This window comes from Somniosus microcephalus, chromosome 3 (genome assembly GCF_052327205.1).
Source record: "Somniosus microcephalus isolate GS21.2 chromosome 3, FLI_Smic_1.0, whole genome shotgun sequence".
Lineage (NCBI taxonomy): Eukaryota > Metazoa > Chordata > Chondrichthyes > Squaliformes > Somniosidae > Somniosus > Somniosus microcephalus.
Genome location: NC_140989.1, coordinates 110,130,235 through 110,145,575, shown reverse-complemented (window position 1 = coordinate 110,145,575; position 15,341 = coordinate 110,130,235). Strand labels below are relative to the sequence as shown.

The 15,341-nt window shown below is 48.6% G+C and overlaps 1 protein-coding gene across 4 annotated transcripts in view; it reads left to right on the top strand.

Annotated features, from left to right (window-relative positions):
* LOC147121259 (ribosomal protein S6 kinase alpha-2) overlaps positions 1-15,341 on the top strand; it is an 823,768-nt gene that overhangs the window by 634,678 nt on the left and 173,749 nt on the right. For all 4 annotated transcript variants that reach the window (XM_085981473.1, XM_085981472.1, XM_085981470.1 and 1 more), the window contains 2 exons: positions 533-570; positions 704-846. In XM_085981473.1, coding sequence (XP_085837599.1) covers positions 533-570; positions 704-846 — 181 coding nt within the window. The remainder of the gene's footprint in view (positions 1-532; positions 571-703; positions 847-15,341) is intronic.

Below are 15,341 nucleotides of genomic sequence, written 5' to 3'. Positions count from 1 at the left end.
AACCAATCACCAAATTGAGGTGTTTTTGCTCATTTGAGAAACTGAAGGGAGCTTGCGAGTTACAACTCACTCACACTCACAACATATAATCCAAAATGTCTTTTTCACCCTCAGTAATAAGTTACCTCCTGTTTAACAACATGACAGTTGCTGAAGATTCAGAGTAACTGAGACATCAGTTGGCTGAAAGCATTGAAAGAAGATTAATTACAACCCTCTCCATCTTCTGTCTGCCACCAGTAATGGAGGCAGAGTTCATCCTGTCTGGGAGCATTTCTGTGAGCTGTCAGTCCAGGCTGATAATCACTTACACTTCAGCTGACTTTGAAGTCCAGAATTCACTGTAAACCTCAAATGAAAAATGAATAGAATCTGTACTTGGCACTGACAGATAGTTCCATATTCTTGTTGACAACATTTTCAATGAGAAAAGACTTTGTGATATTTCTGAATTTCAAAGTGGAGGTGGGCTTCAGTATTTGTCTACAATGAGAGATTTCTCACTCCATTTTTACTGCTGTTTGAATTTCAGTGTACTTCTAGATGAAGATGGCCACATTAAAATAACAGGTGAGTACACTTTAGATTAATGTTCGCGAGGATCAAACCCAGCAGAATTGAAATTGAACGTTTGAATTGCATGCATTATTTCTGACAGTTTGATGAGATTTCAGCTATACTAAAAGTCATTCTTGTTGCACAGACTTTGGGCTCAGCAAGGAGGCTGTCGACCATGACAAGAGAGCCTATTCCTTCTGTGGGACAATAGAGTACATGGCTCCCGAGGTAGTCAACCGGCGTGGTCACGCACAAAGTGCAGACTGGTGGTCCTTTGGTGTTTTAATGGTGAGTGAAATAATCTTCTTCCGTCAATGATGAGAAAAGCGTTACGATTTTCTGACACGTCATTTTCCGTCTAATTTCTCAAGGGCACATTCTAGGGTTGGCAGTATTTGATTCTTTATTAAAGAAAGACATTGCTGGTAGTTAACTTTCATTTTTGTCAAGGGAAATTGGATGAGTAAGTATTGAAGGCTGCAAGTGAATGAGAATGAAATTAAATCAGTATGCACCCCATGACACGTGAGAATTGAGATAATTCTGCAAGCTGGACCTCTGTATTAGTATGAATAAAATTAAATTGACATTGAATTAAATTTAACATCAATATCAAAGCTATCATTTTCTAGGTTACTGTTTTCTTTCCTTCCTCCTTCTCCGTGATGCAATTATTGATTTAACAAATATTAGAAACCCTTGCATTTTTATTTTTAATTTTTTTAAAGAATCTGACAGAATAGCAAATTGGCTTAGCAGAATAAATTTAGTGGCACGTACAACAGCATATCTGCCTGATTGATATGTTTCAGTACGCTCCCTTGAACATCTTTGCAGAGACAGTAATGCCAATTACATCAGTATTTTGACAAGACAATCCTGATTTGTTCAAGAAATTTAAATGCAAATTGCTATCTGTGTGTTTTGTCTAGAACATGTCATATCCTGGCCTTGATCTCTCATTTGCATCAATTACTGTGGATGACAAGATTTCTTCCCTCTTAGGGTACATGGCCCAGAAATTAGGTCATGTAGTGTCTGTTTTTCAGGCCTCCTAAGGCCCCAGAATGGCAGTTAGGAAGCGCCTGCACACTTCCAAGTGGAAGTGCGCCACCTGCTATATTGAGTAAGGACAAACAAGAGGCATTAGGCTGCACTCAGGGAAAACCACCCAGGCTCCGCAACCCTCGATCTCCCTCCCCAACCCCTCACCATACCCCCAGTCTGACCGCCAGGCTCCCCAATTCCTGATCTCACTCTCCCCTGGCCCCAATCTCCAGGATCCCTGACCTTCGATCTCCCTCCCTCCAGCACTGACTTCCAGGCTCCCCAACCCCCAATCTCCCTCCCCACCCCCCTGGCACTGACCTCCAGGATCCCCGACCCTCGATTTCCCTCCCTGCTGGCCCTGACCTCCTCGACCCCTTTATCTCCTGCTACTCTTGGCTCCACATTAAAATAAGTTTTTAAAAGAAGTACCTGTTTGTTGACAACCACTGGTTAAGCCATAGCAAACTCCTGAAAACCTGAGCTGAGCCGGACCATCGCCTGCTCCACTGAGCACTGGATAACTTCTCCAATAGGGGGTCTTTAATCGGCGTTAGGCCCCTCATTAACATATTCAAAGGTCTAACGCCTGTTATAGACATCCGCCCGTGATGCCTAAAAAATGGGACTCACAAATTAAGTAGTGGGACCAATGCCTGCGCAGATTGGGTGCTTTCCATTCCACTGTTAAATTGGTAGGTTTTTCACCCATTTTACCCCCAAAAAACGGGAACAATGTTTCCCAATTTCTACTCCACAGATTTAACTGAGAACTGCAATCTTTTTTAAGCATTCTACCGTTTTGAAGCAATATAAGCTAATCCATAGAAGTTCTTGCTTTTTGGTGAATTATTCTGGATTTTTTCCTCAACCCTTTTCTCAGATATTATGGCATGGGGAACCTGCCAGCGTGGAGTGAGGGAGAGCTGAATCCAAATTTTGCTCCTCATTGGGAAGCATTTGGCTTCTGATCATTGTGTCCCCAGGATAACACTGCTAGATCATTGTGTCCCCAGGATAACACTGCTAGATCATTGTGTGCCCAAGATAACACCGCTAGATCATTGTGTGCCCAGGATAACACCGCTAGATCATTGTGTGCCCGGGATAACACTGCTAACTCATTGTGTGCCCGGGATAACACTGCTAACTCATTGTGTGTCCGGGATAACACTGCTAACTCATTGTGTGCCCAGGATAATACTGCTAACTCATTGTGTGCCCAGGATAATACTGCGAACTCATTGTGTGCCCAGGATAATACTGCTAACTCATTGGGTGCCCAGGATAACACTGCTAACTCATTGTGTGCCCAGGATAACACTGCTAACTCACTGTGTGCCCGGGATAACACCGCTAGATCATTGTGTGCCCAGGATAACACTGCTAACTCATTGTGTGCCCAGGATAACACTGCTAACTCATTGTGTCCCCAGGATAACACCGCTAGATCATTGTGTGCCCAGGATAACACTGCTAACTCATTGTGTGCCTGGGATAACACTGCTAACTCATTGTGTGTCCGGGATAACACTGCTAACTCATTGTGTGCCCAGGATAATACTGCTAACTCATTGTGTGCCCAGGATAATACTGCGAACTCATTGTGTGCCCAGGAAAATACTGCTAACTCATTGGGTGCCCAGGATAACACTGCTAACTCATTGTGTGCCCAGGATAAAACTGCTAACTCATTGTGTGCCCGGGATAAAACTGCTAACTCATTGTGTGCCCGGGATAAAACTGCTAACTCATTGTGTGCCCGGGATAACACCGCTAGATCATTGTGTGCCCGGGATAACACTGCTAACTCACTGTGTGCCCAGGATAACACTGCTAACTCATTGTGTGTCCGGGATAACACCGCTAACTCATTGTGTGCCCAGGATAACACTGCTAGATCATTGTGTGCCCAGGATAACACTGCTAACTCATTGTGTGCCCAGGATTACACTGCTAACTCATTGTGTGCCCAGGATAACACTGCTAACTCATTGTGTGTCCGGGATAACACCGCTAACTCATTGTGTGCCCAGGATAACACTGCTAGATCATTGTGTGCCCAGGATAACACTGCGAACTCACTGTGTGCCCAGGATAACACCGCTAACTCATTGTGTGCCCAGGATAACACTGCTAACTCACTGTGTGCCCAGGATAACACCGCTAACTCATTGTGTGCCCAGGATAACACTGCTAACTCATTGTGTGCCCGGGATAACACTGCTAACTCATTGTGTGCCCAGGATAACACCGCTAGATCATTGTGTGCCCAGGATAACACTGCTAACTCATTGTGTGCCCAGGATAACACTGCTAACTCACTGTGTGCCCAGGATAACACTGCTAACTCATTGTGTGCCCAGGATAACACCGCTAGATCATTGTGTACCCAGGAATACACTGCTAACTCATTGTGTGCCCAGAATAACACCGCTAACTCATTGTGTCCCCAGGATAACACTGCTAACTCACTGTGTGCCCAGGATAACACTGCTAGATCATTGTGTGCCCAGGATACCACCGCTAGATCATTGTGTGCCCAAGATAATGCCGCTAATTCATTGTGTGCCCAGGATAACACTGCTAACTCATTCTGTCCCCAGGATAACACCGCTAACTCATTCTGTCCCCAGGATAACACCGCTAGATCATTGTGTGCCCAGGATAACACCGCTAGATCATTGTGTGCCCAGGATAACACCGCTAGATCATTGTGTGCCCAAGATAATGCCGCTAACTCATTGTGTGCGCAGAATAACACTGCTAACTCATTCTGTCCCGAGGATAACACCGCTAACTCATTCTGTCCCCAGGATAACACCGCTAGATCATTGTGTGCCCAGGATAACACCGCTAGATCATTGTGTGCCCAGGATAACACCGCTAGATCATTGTGTGCCCGGGATAACACTGCTAACTCATTGTGTGCCCAGGATAACACTGCTAACTCACTGTGTGCCCGGGATAACACCGCTAGATCATTGTGTGCCCAGGATAACACTGCTAACTCATTGTGTGCCCAGGATAACACTGCTAACTCATTGTGTGCCCAGGATAACACTGCTAACTCATTCTGTCCCCAGGATAACACCACTAGATCATTGTGTGCCCAGGATAACACTGCTAACTCATTGTCTGCCCAGGATAACACCGCTAGATCATTGTGTGCCCGGGATAACACTGCTAACTCATTGTGTGCCCAGGATAACACTGCTAACTCATTGTGTGCCCAGGATAACACTGCTAGATCATTGTGTGCGCAGAATAACACTGCTAACTCATTGTGTGCCCAGGATAACACCGCTAACTCATTGTGTGCCCAGGATAACACCGCTAACTCATTGTGTGCCCAGGATAACACTGCTAACTCATTGTGTGCCCGGGATAAAACTGCTAACACATTGTGTGCCCAGGATAACACTGCTAACTCATTGTGTGCCCGGGATAACACCGCTAGATCATTGTGTGCCCGGGATAACACTGCTAACTCATTGTGTGCCCAGGATAACACTGCTAACTCATTGTGTGCCCAGGATAACACCGCTAGATCATTGTGTGCCCGGGATAACACCGCTAGATCATTGTGTGCCCGGGATAACACTGCTAACTCATTGTGTGCCCGGGATAACACTGCTAACTCATTGTGTGCCCAGGATAACACTGCTAACTCATTGTGTGCCCAGGATAACACTGCTAACTCATTGTGTGCCCAGGATAACACTGCTAACTCATTGTGTGCCCGGGATAACACTGCTAACTCATTGTGTGCCCAGGATAACACTGCTAACTCACTGTGTGCCCAGGATAACACCGCTAACTCATTGTGTGCCCAGGATAACACTGCTAACTCACTGTGTGCCCAGGATAACACTGCTAACTCATTGTGTGCCCAGGATAACACTGCTAACTCATTGTGTGCCCAGGATAACACTGCTAACTCATTGTGTGCCCAGGATAACACTGCTAACTCATTGTCTGCCCAGGATAACACTGCTAACTCACTGTGTGCCCAGGAATACACTGCTAACTCACTGTGTGCCCGGGATAACACTGCTAACTCAGTGTGTGCCCAGGAATACACTGCTAACTCATTGGGTGCCCAAGATAACACTGCTAACTCATTGTGTGCCCGGGATAACACTGCTAACTCATTGTGTGCCCAGGATAACACTGCTAACTCACTGTGTGCCCAGGATAACACCGCTAACTCATTGTGTGCCCGGGATAACACTGCTAACTCATTGTGTGCCCAGGATAACACTGCTAACTCACTGTGTGCCCGGGATAACACTGCTAACTCATTGGGTTCCCAGGATAACACCGCTAACTCATTGTGTGCCCGGGATAACACCGCTAACTCACTGTGTGCCCGGGATAACACTGCTAACTCATTGTGTGCCCAGGATAACACTGCTAACTCATTGTGTGCCCGGGATAACACTGCTAACTCACTGTGTGCCCAGGATAACACTGCTAACTCATTGTGTGCCCGGGATAACACCGCTAACTCATTGTGTGCCCAGGATAACACTGCTAACTCATTGTGTGCCCGGGATAACACCGCTAACTCATTGTGTGCCCAGGATAACACTGCTAACTCATTGTGTGCCCGGGATAACACTGCTAACTCATTGTGTGCCCGGGATAACACTGCTAACTCATTGTGTGCCCAGGATAACACTGCTAACTCATTGTGTGCCCAGGATAACACCGCTAGATCATTGTGTGCCCGGGATAACACCGCTAGATCATTGTGTGCCCGGGATAACACCGCTAACTCATTGTGTGCCCGGGATAACACTGCTAACTCATTGTGTGCCCGGGATAACACTGCTAACTCACTGTGTGCCCAGGATAACACTGCTAACTCATTGTGTGCCCGGGATAACACCGCTAACTCATTGTGTGCCCGGGATAACACCGCTAACTCATTGTGTGCCCAGGATAACACTGCTAACTCACTGTGTGCCCAGGATAACACTTCTAACTCATTGTGTGCCCGGGATAACACTGCTAACTCACTGTGTGCCCGGGATAACACTGCTAACTCATTGTGTGCCCGGGATAACACTGCTAACTCATTGGGTTCCCAGGATAACACCGCTAACTCACTGTGTGCCCGGGTTAACACTGCTAACTCACTGTGTGCCCGGGATAACACTGCTAACTCACTGTGTGCCCGGGATAACACCGCTAACTCTTTGTGTGCCCGGGATAACACTGCTAACTCACTGTGTGCCCAGGATAACACCGCTAACTCATTGTGTGCCCAGGATAACACTGCTAACTCACTGTGTGCCCAGGATAACACTGCTAACTCATTGTGTGCCCGGGATAACACTGCTAACTCATTGTGTGCCCGGGATAACACTGCTAACTCATTGTGTGCCCGGGATAACACTGCTAACTCATTGTGTGCCCAGAATAACACTGCTAACTCATTGTGTGCCCAGGATAACACTGCTAACTCACTGTGTGCCCGGGATAACACTCCTAACTCATTGTGTGCCCAGGATAACACTGATAACTCACTGTGTGCCCAGGATAACACCGCTAACTCATTGTGTGCCCAGGATAACACTGCTAACTCACTGTGTGGCCAGGATAACACCGCTAGATCATTGTGTGCCCAGGATAACACTGCTAACTCATTGTGTGCCCGGGATAACACTGCTAACTCATTGTGTGCCCAGGATAACACCGCTAGATCATTGTGTGCCCAGGATAACACTGCTAACTCATTGTGTGCCCAGGATAACACTGCTAACTCACTGTGTGCCCAGGATAACACTGCTAACTCATTGTGTGCCCAGGATAACACCGCTAGATCATTGTGTACCCAGGAATACACTGCTAACTCATTGTGTGCCCAGAATAACACCGCTAACTCATTGTGTCCCCAGGATAACACTGCTAACTCACTGTGTGCCCAGGATAACACTGCTAGATCATTGTGTGCCCAGGATACCACCGCTAGATCATTGTGTGCCCAAGATAATGCCGCTAATTCATTGTGTGCCCAGGATAACACTGCTAACTCATTCTGTCCCCAGGATAACACCGCTAACTCATTCTGTCCCCAGGATAACACCGCTAGATCATTGTGTGCCCAGGATAACACCGCTAGATCATTGTGTGCCCAGGATAACACCGCTAGATCATTGTGTGCCCAAGATAATGCCGCTAACTCATTGTGTGCGCAGAATAACACTGCTAACTCATTCTGTCCCGAGGATAACACCGCTAACTCATTCTGTCCCCAGGATAACACCGCTAGATCATTGTGTGCCCAGGATAACACCGCTAGATCATTGTGTGCCCAGGATAACACCGCTAGATCATTGTGTGCCCGGGATAACACTGCTAACTCATTGTGTGCCCAGGATAACACTGCTAACTCACTGTGTGCCCGGGATAACACCGCTAGATCATTGTGTGCCCAGGATAACACTGCTAACTCATTGTGTGCCCAGGATAACACTGCTAACTCATTGTGTGCCCAGGATAACACTGCTAACTCATTCTGTCCCCAGGATAACACCACTAGATCATTGTGTGCCCAGGATAACACTGCTAACTCATTGTCTGCCCAGGATAACACCGCTAGATCATTGTGTGCCCGGGATAACACTGCTAACTCATTGTGTGCCCAGGATAACACTGCTAACTCATTGTGTGCCCAGGATAACACTGCTAGATCATTGTGTGCGCAGAATAACACTGCTAACTCATTGTGTGCCCAGGATAACACCGCTAACTCATTGTGTGCCCAGGATAACACCGCTAACTCATTGTGTGCCCAGGATAACACTGCTAACTCATTGTGTGCCCGGGATAAAACTGCTAACACATTGTGTGCCCAGGATAACACTGCTAACTCATTGTGTGCCCGGGATAACACCGCTAGATCATTGTGTGCCCGGGATAACACTGCTAACTCATTGTGTGCCCAGGATAACACTGCTAACTCATTGTGTGCCCAGGATAACACCGCTAGATCATTGTGTGCCCGGGATAACACCGCTAGATCATTGTGTGCCCGGGATAACACTGCTAACTCATTGTGTGCCCGGGATAACACTGCTAACTCATTGTGTGCCCAGGATAACACTGCTAACTCATTGTGTGCCCAGGATAACACTGCTAACTCATTGTGTGCCCAGGATAACACTGCTAACTCATTGTGTGCCCGGGATAACACTGCTAACTCATTGTGTGCCCAGGATAACACTGCTAACTCACTGTGTGCCCAGGATAACACCGCTAACTCATTGTGTGCCCAGGATAACACTGCTAACTCACTGTGTGCCCAGGATAACACTGCTAACTCATTGTGTGCCCAGGATAACACTGCTAACTCATTGTGTGCCCAGGATAACACTGCTAACTCATTGTGTGCCCAGGATAACACTGCTAACTCATTGTCTGCCCAGGATAACACTGCTAACTCACTGTGTGCCCAGGAATACACTGCTAACTCACTGTGTGCCCGGGATAACACTGCTAACTCAGTGTGTGCCCAGGAATACACTGCTAACTCATTGGGTGCCCAAGATAACACTGCTAACTCATTGTGTGCCCGGGATAACACTGCTAACTCATTGTGTGCCCAGGATAACACTGCTAACTCACTGTGTGCCCAGGATAACACCGCTAACTCATTGTGTGCCCGGGATAACACTGCTAACTCATTGTGTGCCCAGGATAACACTGCTAACTCACTGTGTGCCCGGGATAACACTGCTAACTCATTGGGTTCCCAGGATAACACCGCTAACTCATTGTGTGCCCGGGATAACACCGCTAACTCACTGTGTGCCCGGGATAACACTGCTAACTCATTGTGTGCCCAGGATAACACTGCTAACTCATTGTGTGCCCGGGATAACACTGCTAACTCACTGTGTGCCCAGGATAACACTGCTAACTCATTGTGTGCCCGGGATAACACCGCTAACTCATTGTGTGCCCAGGATAACACTGCTAACTCATTGTGTGCCCGGGATAACACCGCTAACTCATTGTGTGCCCAGGATAACACTGCTAACTCATTGTGTGCCCGGGATAACACTGCTAACTCATTGTGTGCCCGGGATAACACTGCTAACTCATTGTGTGCCCAGGATAACACTGCTAACTCATTGTGTGCCCAGGATAACACCGCTAGATCATTGTGTGCCCGGGATAACACCGCTAGATCATTGTGTGCCCGGGATAACACCGCTAACTCATTGTGTGCCCGGGATAACACTGCTAACTCATTGTGTGCCCGGGATAACACTGCTAACTCACTGTGTGCCCAGGATAACACTGCTAACTCATTGTGTGCCCGGGATAACACCGCTAACTCATTGTGTGCCCGGGATAACACCGCTAACTCATTGTGTGCCCAGGATAACACTGCTAACTCACTGTGTGCCCAGGATAACACTTCTAACTCATTGTGTGCCCGGGATAACACTGCTAACTCACTGTGTGCCCGGGATAACACTGCTAACTCATTGTGTGCCCGGGATAACACTGCTAACTCATTGGGTTCCCAGGATAACACCGCTAACTCACTGTGTGCCCGGGTTAACACTGCTAACTCACTGTGTGCCCGGGATAACACTGCTAACTCACTGTGTGCCCGGGATAACACCGCTAACTCTTTGTGTGCCCGGGATAACACTGCTAACTCACTGTGTGCCCAGGATAACACCGCTAACTCATTGTGTGCCCAGGATAACACTGCTAACTCACTGTGTGCCCAGGATAACACTGCTAACTCATTGTGTGCCCGGGATAACACTGCTAACTCATTGTGTGCCCGGGATAACACTGCTAACTCATTGTGTGCCCGGGATAACACTGCTAACTCATTGTGTGCCCAGAATAACACTGCTAGATCATTGTGTGCCCAGGATAACACTGCTAACTCACTGTGTGCCCGGGATAACACTCCTAACTCATTGGGTTCCCAGGATAACACTGCTAGATCATTGTGTGCCCAGGATAACACTGCTAACTCACTGTGTGCCCAGGATAACACTGCTAACTCACTGTGTGCCCAGGATAACACCGCTAACTCACTGTGTGCCCGGGATAACACTGCTAACTCACTGTGTGCCCAGGATAACACTGCTAGATCATTGTGTGCCCAGGATAACACTGCTAACTCACTGTGTGCCCGGGATAACACCGCTAACTCACTGTGTGCCCAGGATAACACCGCTAACTCACTGTGTGCCCGGGATAACACCGCTAGATCATTGTGTGCCCAGGATAACACTGCTAACTCATTGTGTGCCCGGGATAACACCGCTAACTCACTGTGTGCCCAGGATAACACCGCTAGATCATTGTGTGCCCAGGATAACACTGCTAACTCACTGTGTGCCCGGGATAACACCGCTAACTCACTGTGTGCCCAGGATAACACCGCTAACTCACTGTGTGCCCGGGATAACACCGCTAACTCACTGTGTGCCCAGGATAACACCGCTAACCCATTGGGCTGGATTTTGTCAATGGGAAGCTTTTGGAGGCGGCTCAGCTGCTTTCCAGCTTTCAATCCCACCTCCATCAGCTTCTGGCCAACCAGTGGGATTTTCCCCTGATTGACCTTGGTCAGCCCACCCATCGGGCTCAGCAGGCCCATTCGGGGGAAGTCAGTGACAGAGCACGTCAATGTATGATGTGCCATCTCTCTCTGTGAAGCTGACATTCTGTGTCGTTTGATGAGACCTTGTGTTCAGGACTCATCAAACCTTTCAACTTTGCAGAAGTCAGCTGGCTGTTGGGTCAGCGGATCCAACAGCCAATCTGTGATCTCTACAATGGAGATGTCGGGACTACGGCTCCACAGCGGCTGAAGGCTGTAGGTGGAAACAAAGGTAAGTTAACATTTTCTAACACTTTACACTCACCTCACATACTTACCACTCCACACTTGCACCCATCACTCACCTCTACATCGCACTTTCAGACCCCTCCGACCCCCTCCGACCTCCTATTCGCCTTCTACACCCCGGCGGGGTTCCCCCAGGTCGGGAAGCCCGCACTTCAATGCCAAAAATGGGGATAATCCTATTTTCTGCCTGTTAACTAACTACCTGTTAACAGACTGTTAATAGGCTCTAATCCCTTCCCACCCCCAAGGAGATGGGACCCGGGGCCGGGCGGCTTCCTGACTCCTGGCAAGAGGGCACGGAGGTGGGTTGGGGGTGGGTTTGCCACCCGCCCCCAAATTCTGCAACTTTCCCGGCAGTCCTGCCTCCATACCCGCCTCCTCGGGGCTGAGAAAATCCAGCCCATTGTGTGGAGAATGGTGGCAAGTTCCTACTGCTGCATGTCGCAATGCACTGAAGTACCTCTGTGCTGTGCCACCATGCTGTCTACCACAGGTGCAGTTTTCAAAGCAGTTTGGCAAGCTTGTAGGTGTAGTAAACTGGACTGGTAAATGGATGTTATGTCTAGTATAGAGGTTGGGAGAATATTATGTATAAGCAGCCAACATGAGTCCTACTATGGGTATTTATTGGGCATCTCAGATGGTAAATGTCATGGAGATTGTTTGTAATCTTGCATTTATATAGCACCTTTCATGGCCTCAGGACGTCTCAAAGTGCTTTATAGCCAATTAAGCACTTTTGAAATGTAGTCACTGTTGTCATGCAGGAAGAACACTGAATGACATGAGAGAGTAATTTAAGTTTGATTTTCAGTTAATAGTTTCCAGAAAGCAAACTAGAAGAGTTGGGGGGCTACAAATTTGTTTGCCCCCAAAAATGGGCGCTGCGCGATCACCCCATGCCCATTCAAGGTAATGCAGGCAGCACGCTAACTTCGTACTGCCTGCTAATTAGAATGATTGTGGCATTCAGCCCAGTGCTGAACACGCTACTGAGTGGCTGAACGCTCAGCAGGGGGCCCCAGTTCGTGCGAGGCTAGCACCAATTAAAGCTAGCTTGCACTTCTTAAAGGCAGTGTGCACCTCTTAAAGGGGAGGTGCATTCTGCCTGCAGCAGCTCATTCAACTGGCTGGGGAACAGAGTGAGAGGAGGAAAAAAGAACAATGATGTTACAACAGGGGAGAGAACATGCTCCAAGGTTCTTCGATGCAGCACTAGAGGCCTTGGCGCAGGAGGTCAACATGAGGAGAGAGATCCTGTTTCCACAGGGGGCCCTCCAGGCAAATGCGTAAAATCCAATGGGAGCAGATAGCCGTCATGGTCAATGCCAGCAGTATAGCTCCAAGGACCTGTACGCAGTGCAGGAACAAGTTTAATGACCTCACAAGAGTGGCCATGGTCAGTGATTTAGTATAGCTCCAAGGACCTGCGCGCAGTGCAGGAACAAGTTTAATGACCTCACAAGAGTGGTCAAGGTCAGTGAATTAATCTTCAAATGCCATATCCCACCATCTACACCATTAGCCTTGCTCAATGCACCACACCCCCATCACTCACCTACCTATCACTATCAAGCACAACTCATAATTCACATTCATAGTTTCACCTCACCCTCACACACTTACCACTGCTACAAGCCTCACACCCACGTCTTACAGATTACAAACTGTCAGCTATTCAACTATGACAGGCATATCGCCCAACACATTGCACCACACTCACTGACACACTTCCCTTTTTCTTACAGGAAAAGGTAGCACACAGCTAGTGCCAGCAGGACCTAACCAGTGGGGAACAGGTGCGCCTGCATAACCTGACCCCGACGGAGGAGACGTTGCTGGCCATTATAGGGAGGGGCATCATTCTGCCCATGGCCAGTGGTGGGGCTGTTAGAATACAAGATATCCTCACACATAATCCTCCTTCCCACTTCCCACTTCCCCCTGATCCCACAATCTCTTCTGACTTACAAGCTGCACATGTAAGCATGCACCTCTTGCTCCCCCCGCCCCCCCCCAATCCTCCCCTCACCACATCCTTACCCTTGTGCCTTTCTTCTTTCAGATAGCCAAAAATTGACACTTGGCAGGCACTGGTGGAGGAATACAAAATAGAAAAGCACCAAGGCAATGATGATGAAAATACAGCACCGTCATTCGATTTCACACTTGCAGCCACCAGCTCAGATACTGACACGCCACGTAGTTAGGAGGATAGTTTAGAGGTGGGATCTGCACCTGGTGAGACACCGGGCGCGAGTGGCCTATAGCCAGGGCAGGGGTAAAAGGTAGCACAGGTAGCAGCTCCCCGGAGGACGAGGTTGCACACGAGTTCTGCTGCTGAGGACTCAGATGAGGACTTTGATGGGGTGGCTGACAGAAGAACGCTGATGGGTATGAAAAGTGAAATGCTTGGTGCACTGGCAGGCCTGCCAGAAAGCCTGCGTGCAATGTCAAGTAGCATGGAGGAGTCCAGCACTAACCTTGCACAGGGCTTTGCACAGAGCTTGGAGCCCACGATTTCCAGCATGGAAGGGGTGGGCAGATCCATTAGAGCACTTGTGGACCCAACCATCATGGAGCGTCTGATGGCCGATGTCTCATCTTCCATTGCAGCACAAGCAGAAGCCACCTAACATCTGAATGCTGCAATGCAAGCTCAGACTGCTGACATCGTGGCTGGGCTTACCAGTGTGGAAAGGTGCTTGCAGGGTGTCACAGCAATCCAGCAATCTGTCTTCCAACAGATTACTAGGATTGCTGAGGTGCTGCCCTGGGGGAGTGGCAATGGATCCATGGAGCACGAACCTGCCGTCCTCTCTCAGGATGACAGCATTCATCCTCCCACCACTGCCACTCTACCAGTGTCCTTGCTGTTGCCTGTCAGCCAACCAGCCCAGACTGCTACCAGTGGCCGGGCCTCCTAGACCCAGAGCTGCTCGAAGGCGTCCCACAAAGCCATCTGCAGTGTCCCCCATGGAAAGTCAGCAGCCGTCCACCAGCCATGCTGCAGCCACTGGGGTAACAATGTGTAGGAGCACAGGGACAGGCAAAGGCACATGGAAGACAGGCACTAAGGGATGCACAAGGGTGATTAGTTGACTTTGTTTTGTAATATTGGATGGTTTGATGTATAAGGTTGGATTGGAATGTTTCTCCTTGTGGTGCCTTTTATTTCAGCATTGTGGCCAAGAGGATGCTGTGATGGTCAGTAATAGAGGGTAGATAAGGTGTGGAACTATTGGTGAGTGGGGAATTGGGGTTGCATTCACTGGTACCGCAGTCAGACGAGTTTATCACAGACAGCCCGGGCAGATCGGGACTGTTTGGGTTGCCTCCTCTGTTCCACTTCCTCCTCTTCTGCTTCCTCCTCCTCCTCCTTCTCCTCATCTGGTTGCGGTATTACTGGTGGCAAGGGTTGTGCCCTCATGATGGCGAGGTTAGGGAGAATGCAGCAGACCACGAATCTTGAGATGTGCTCTGGTGCATATTGCTGGGCTCCTCCAGAGAGGTCTAGGCAGTGGAAGCATTGTTTAATGACGCCAATGGTCACCTCTATCAGATTCCGTGTGGCAACATGGCTCTCATTGTACGCATGCTGCCCACTTCTGTGTGGGTTACGCAGCAGAGTCTTGAGCCAGGTGGTCAATGGATAACCTTTGTCGTCCAGTAGCCACCCTCTGGTATGTCGTGGTGCCTCAAAAACTGGTGGAACAGTGGACTGGTGCAGAATTAAAGCATCATGACTGCTGCCAGGATACTGGGCATTCATCATCATGATGTGCTGAGCATGGTCCCACACCAACTGGGCCTTTGCGGTTGTGGGACATCTTAGCATTTA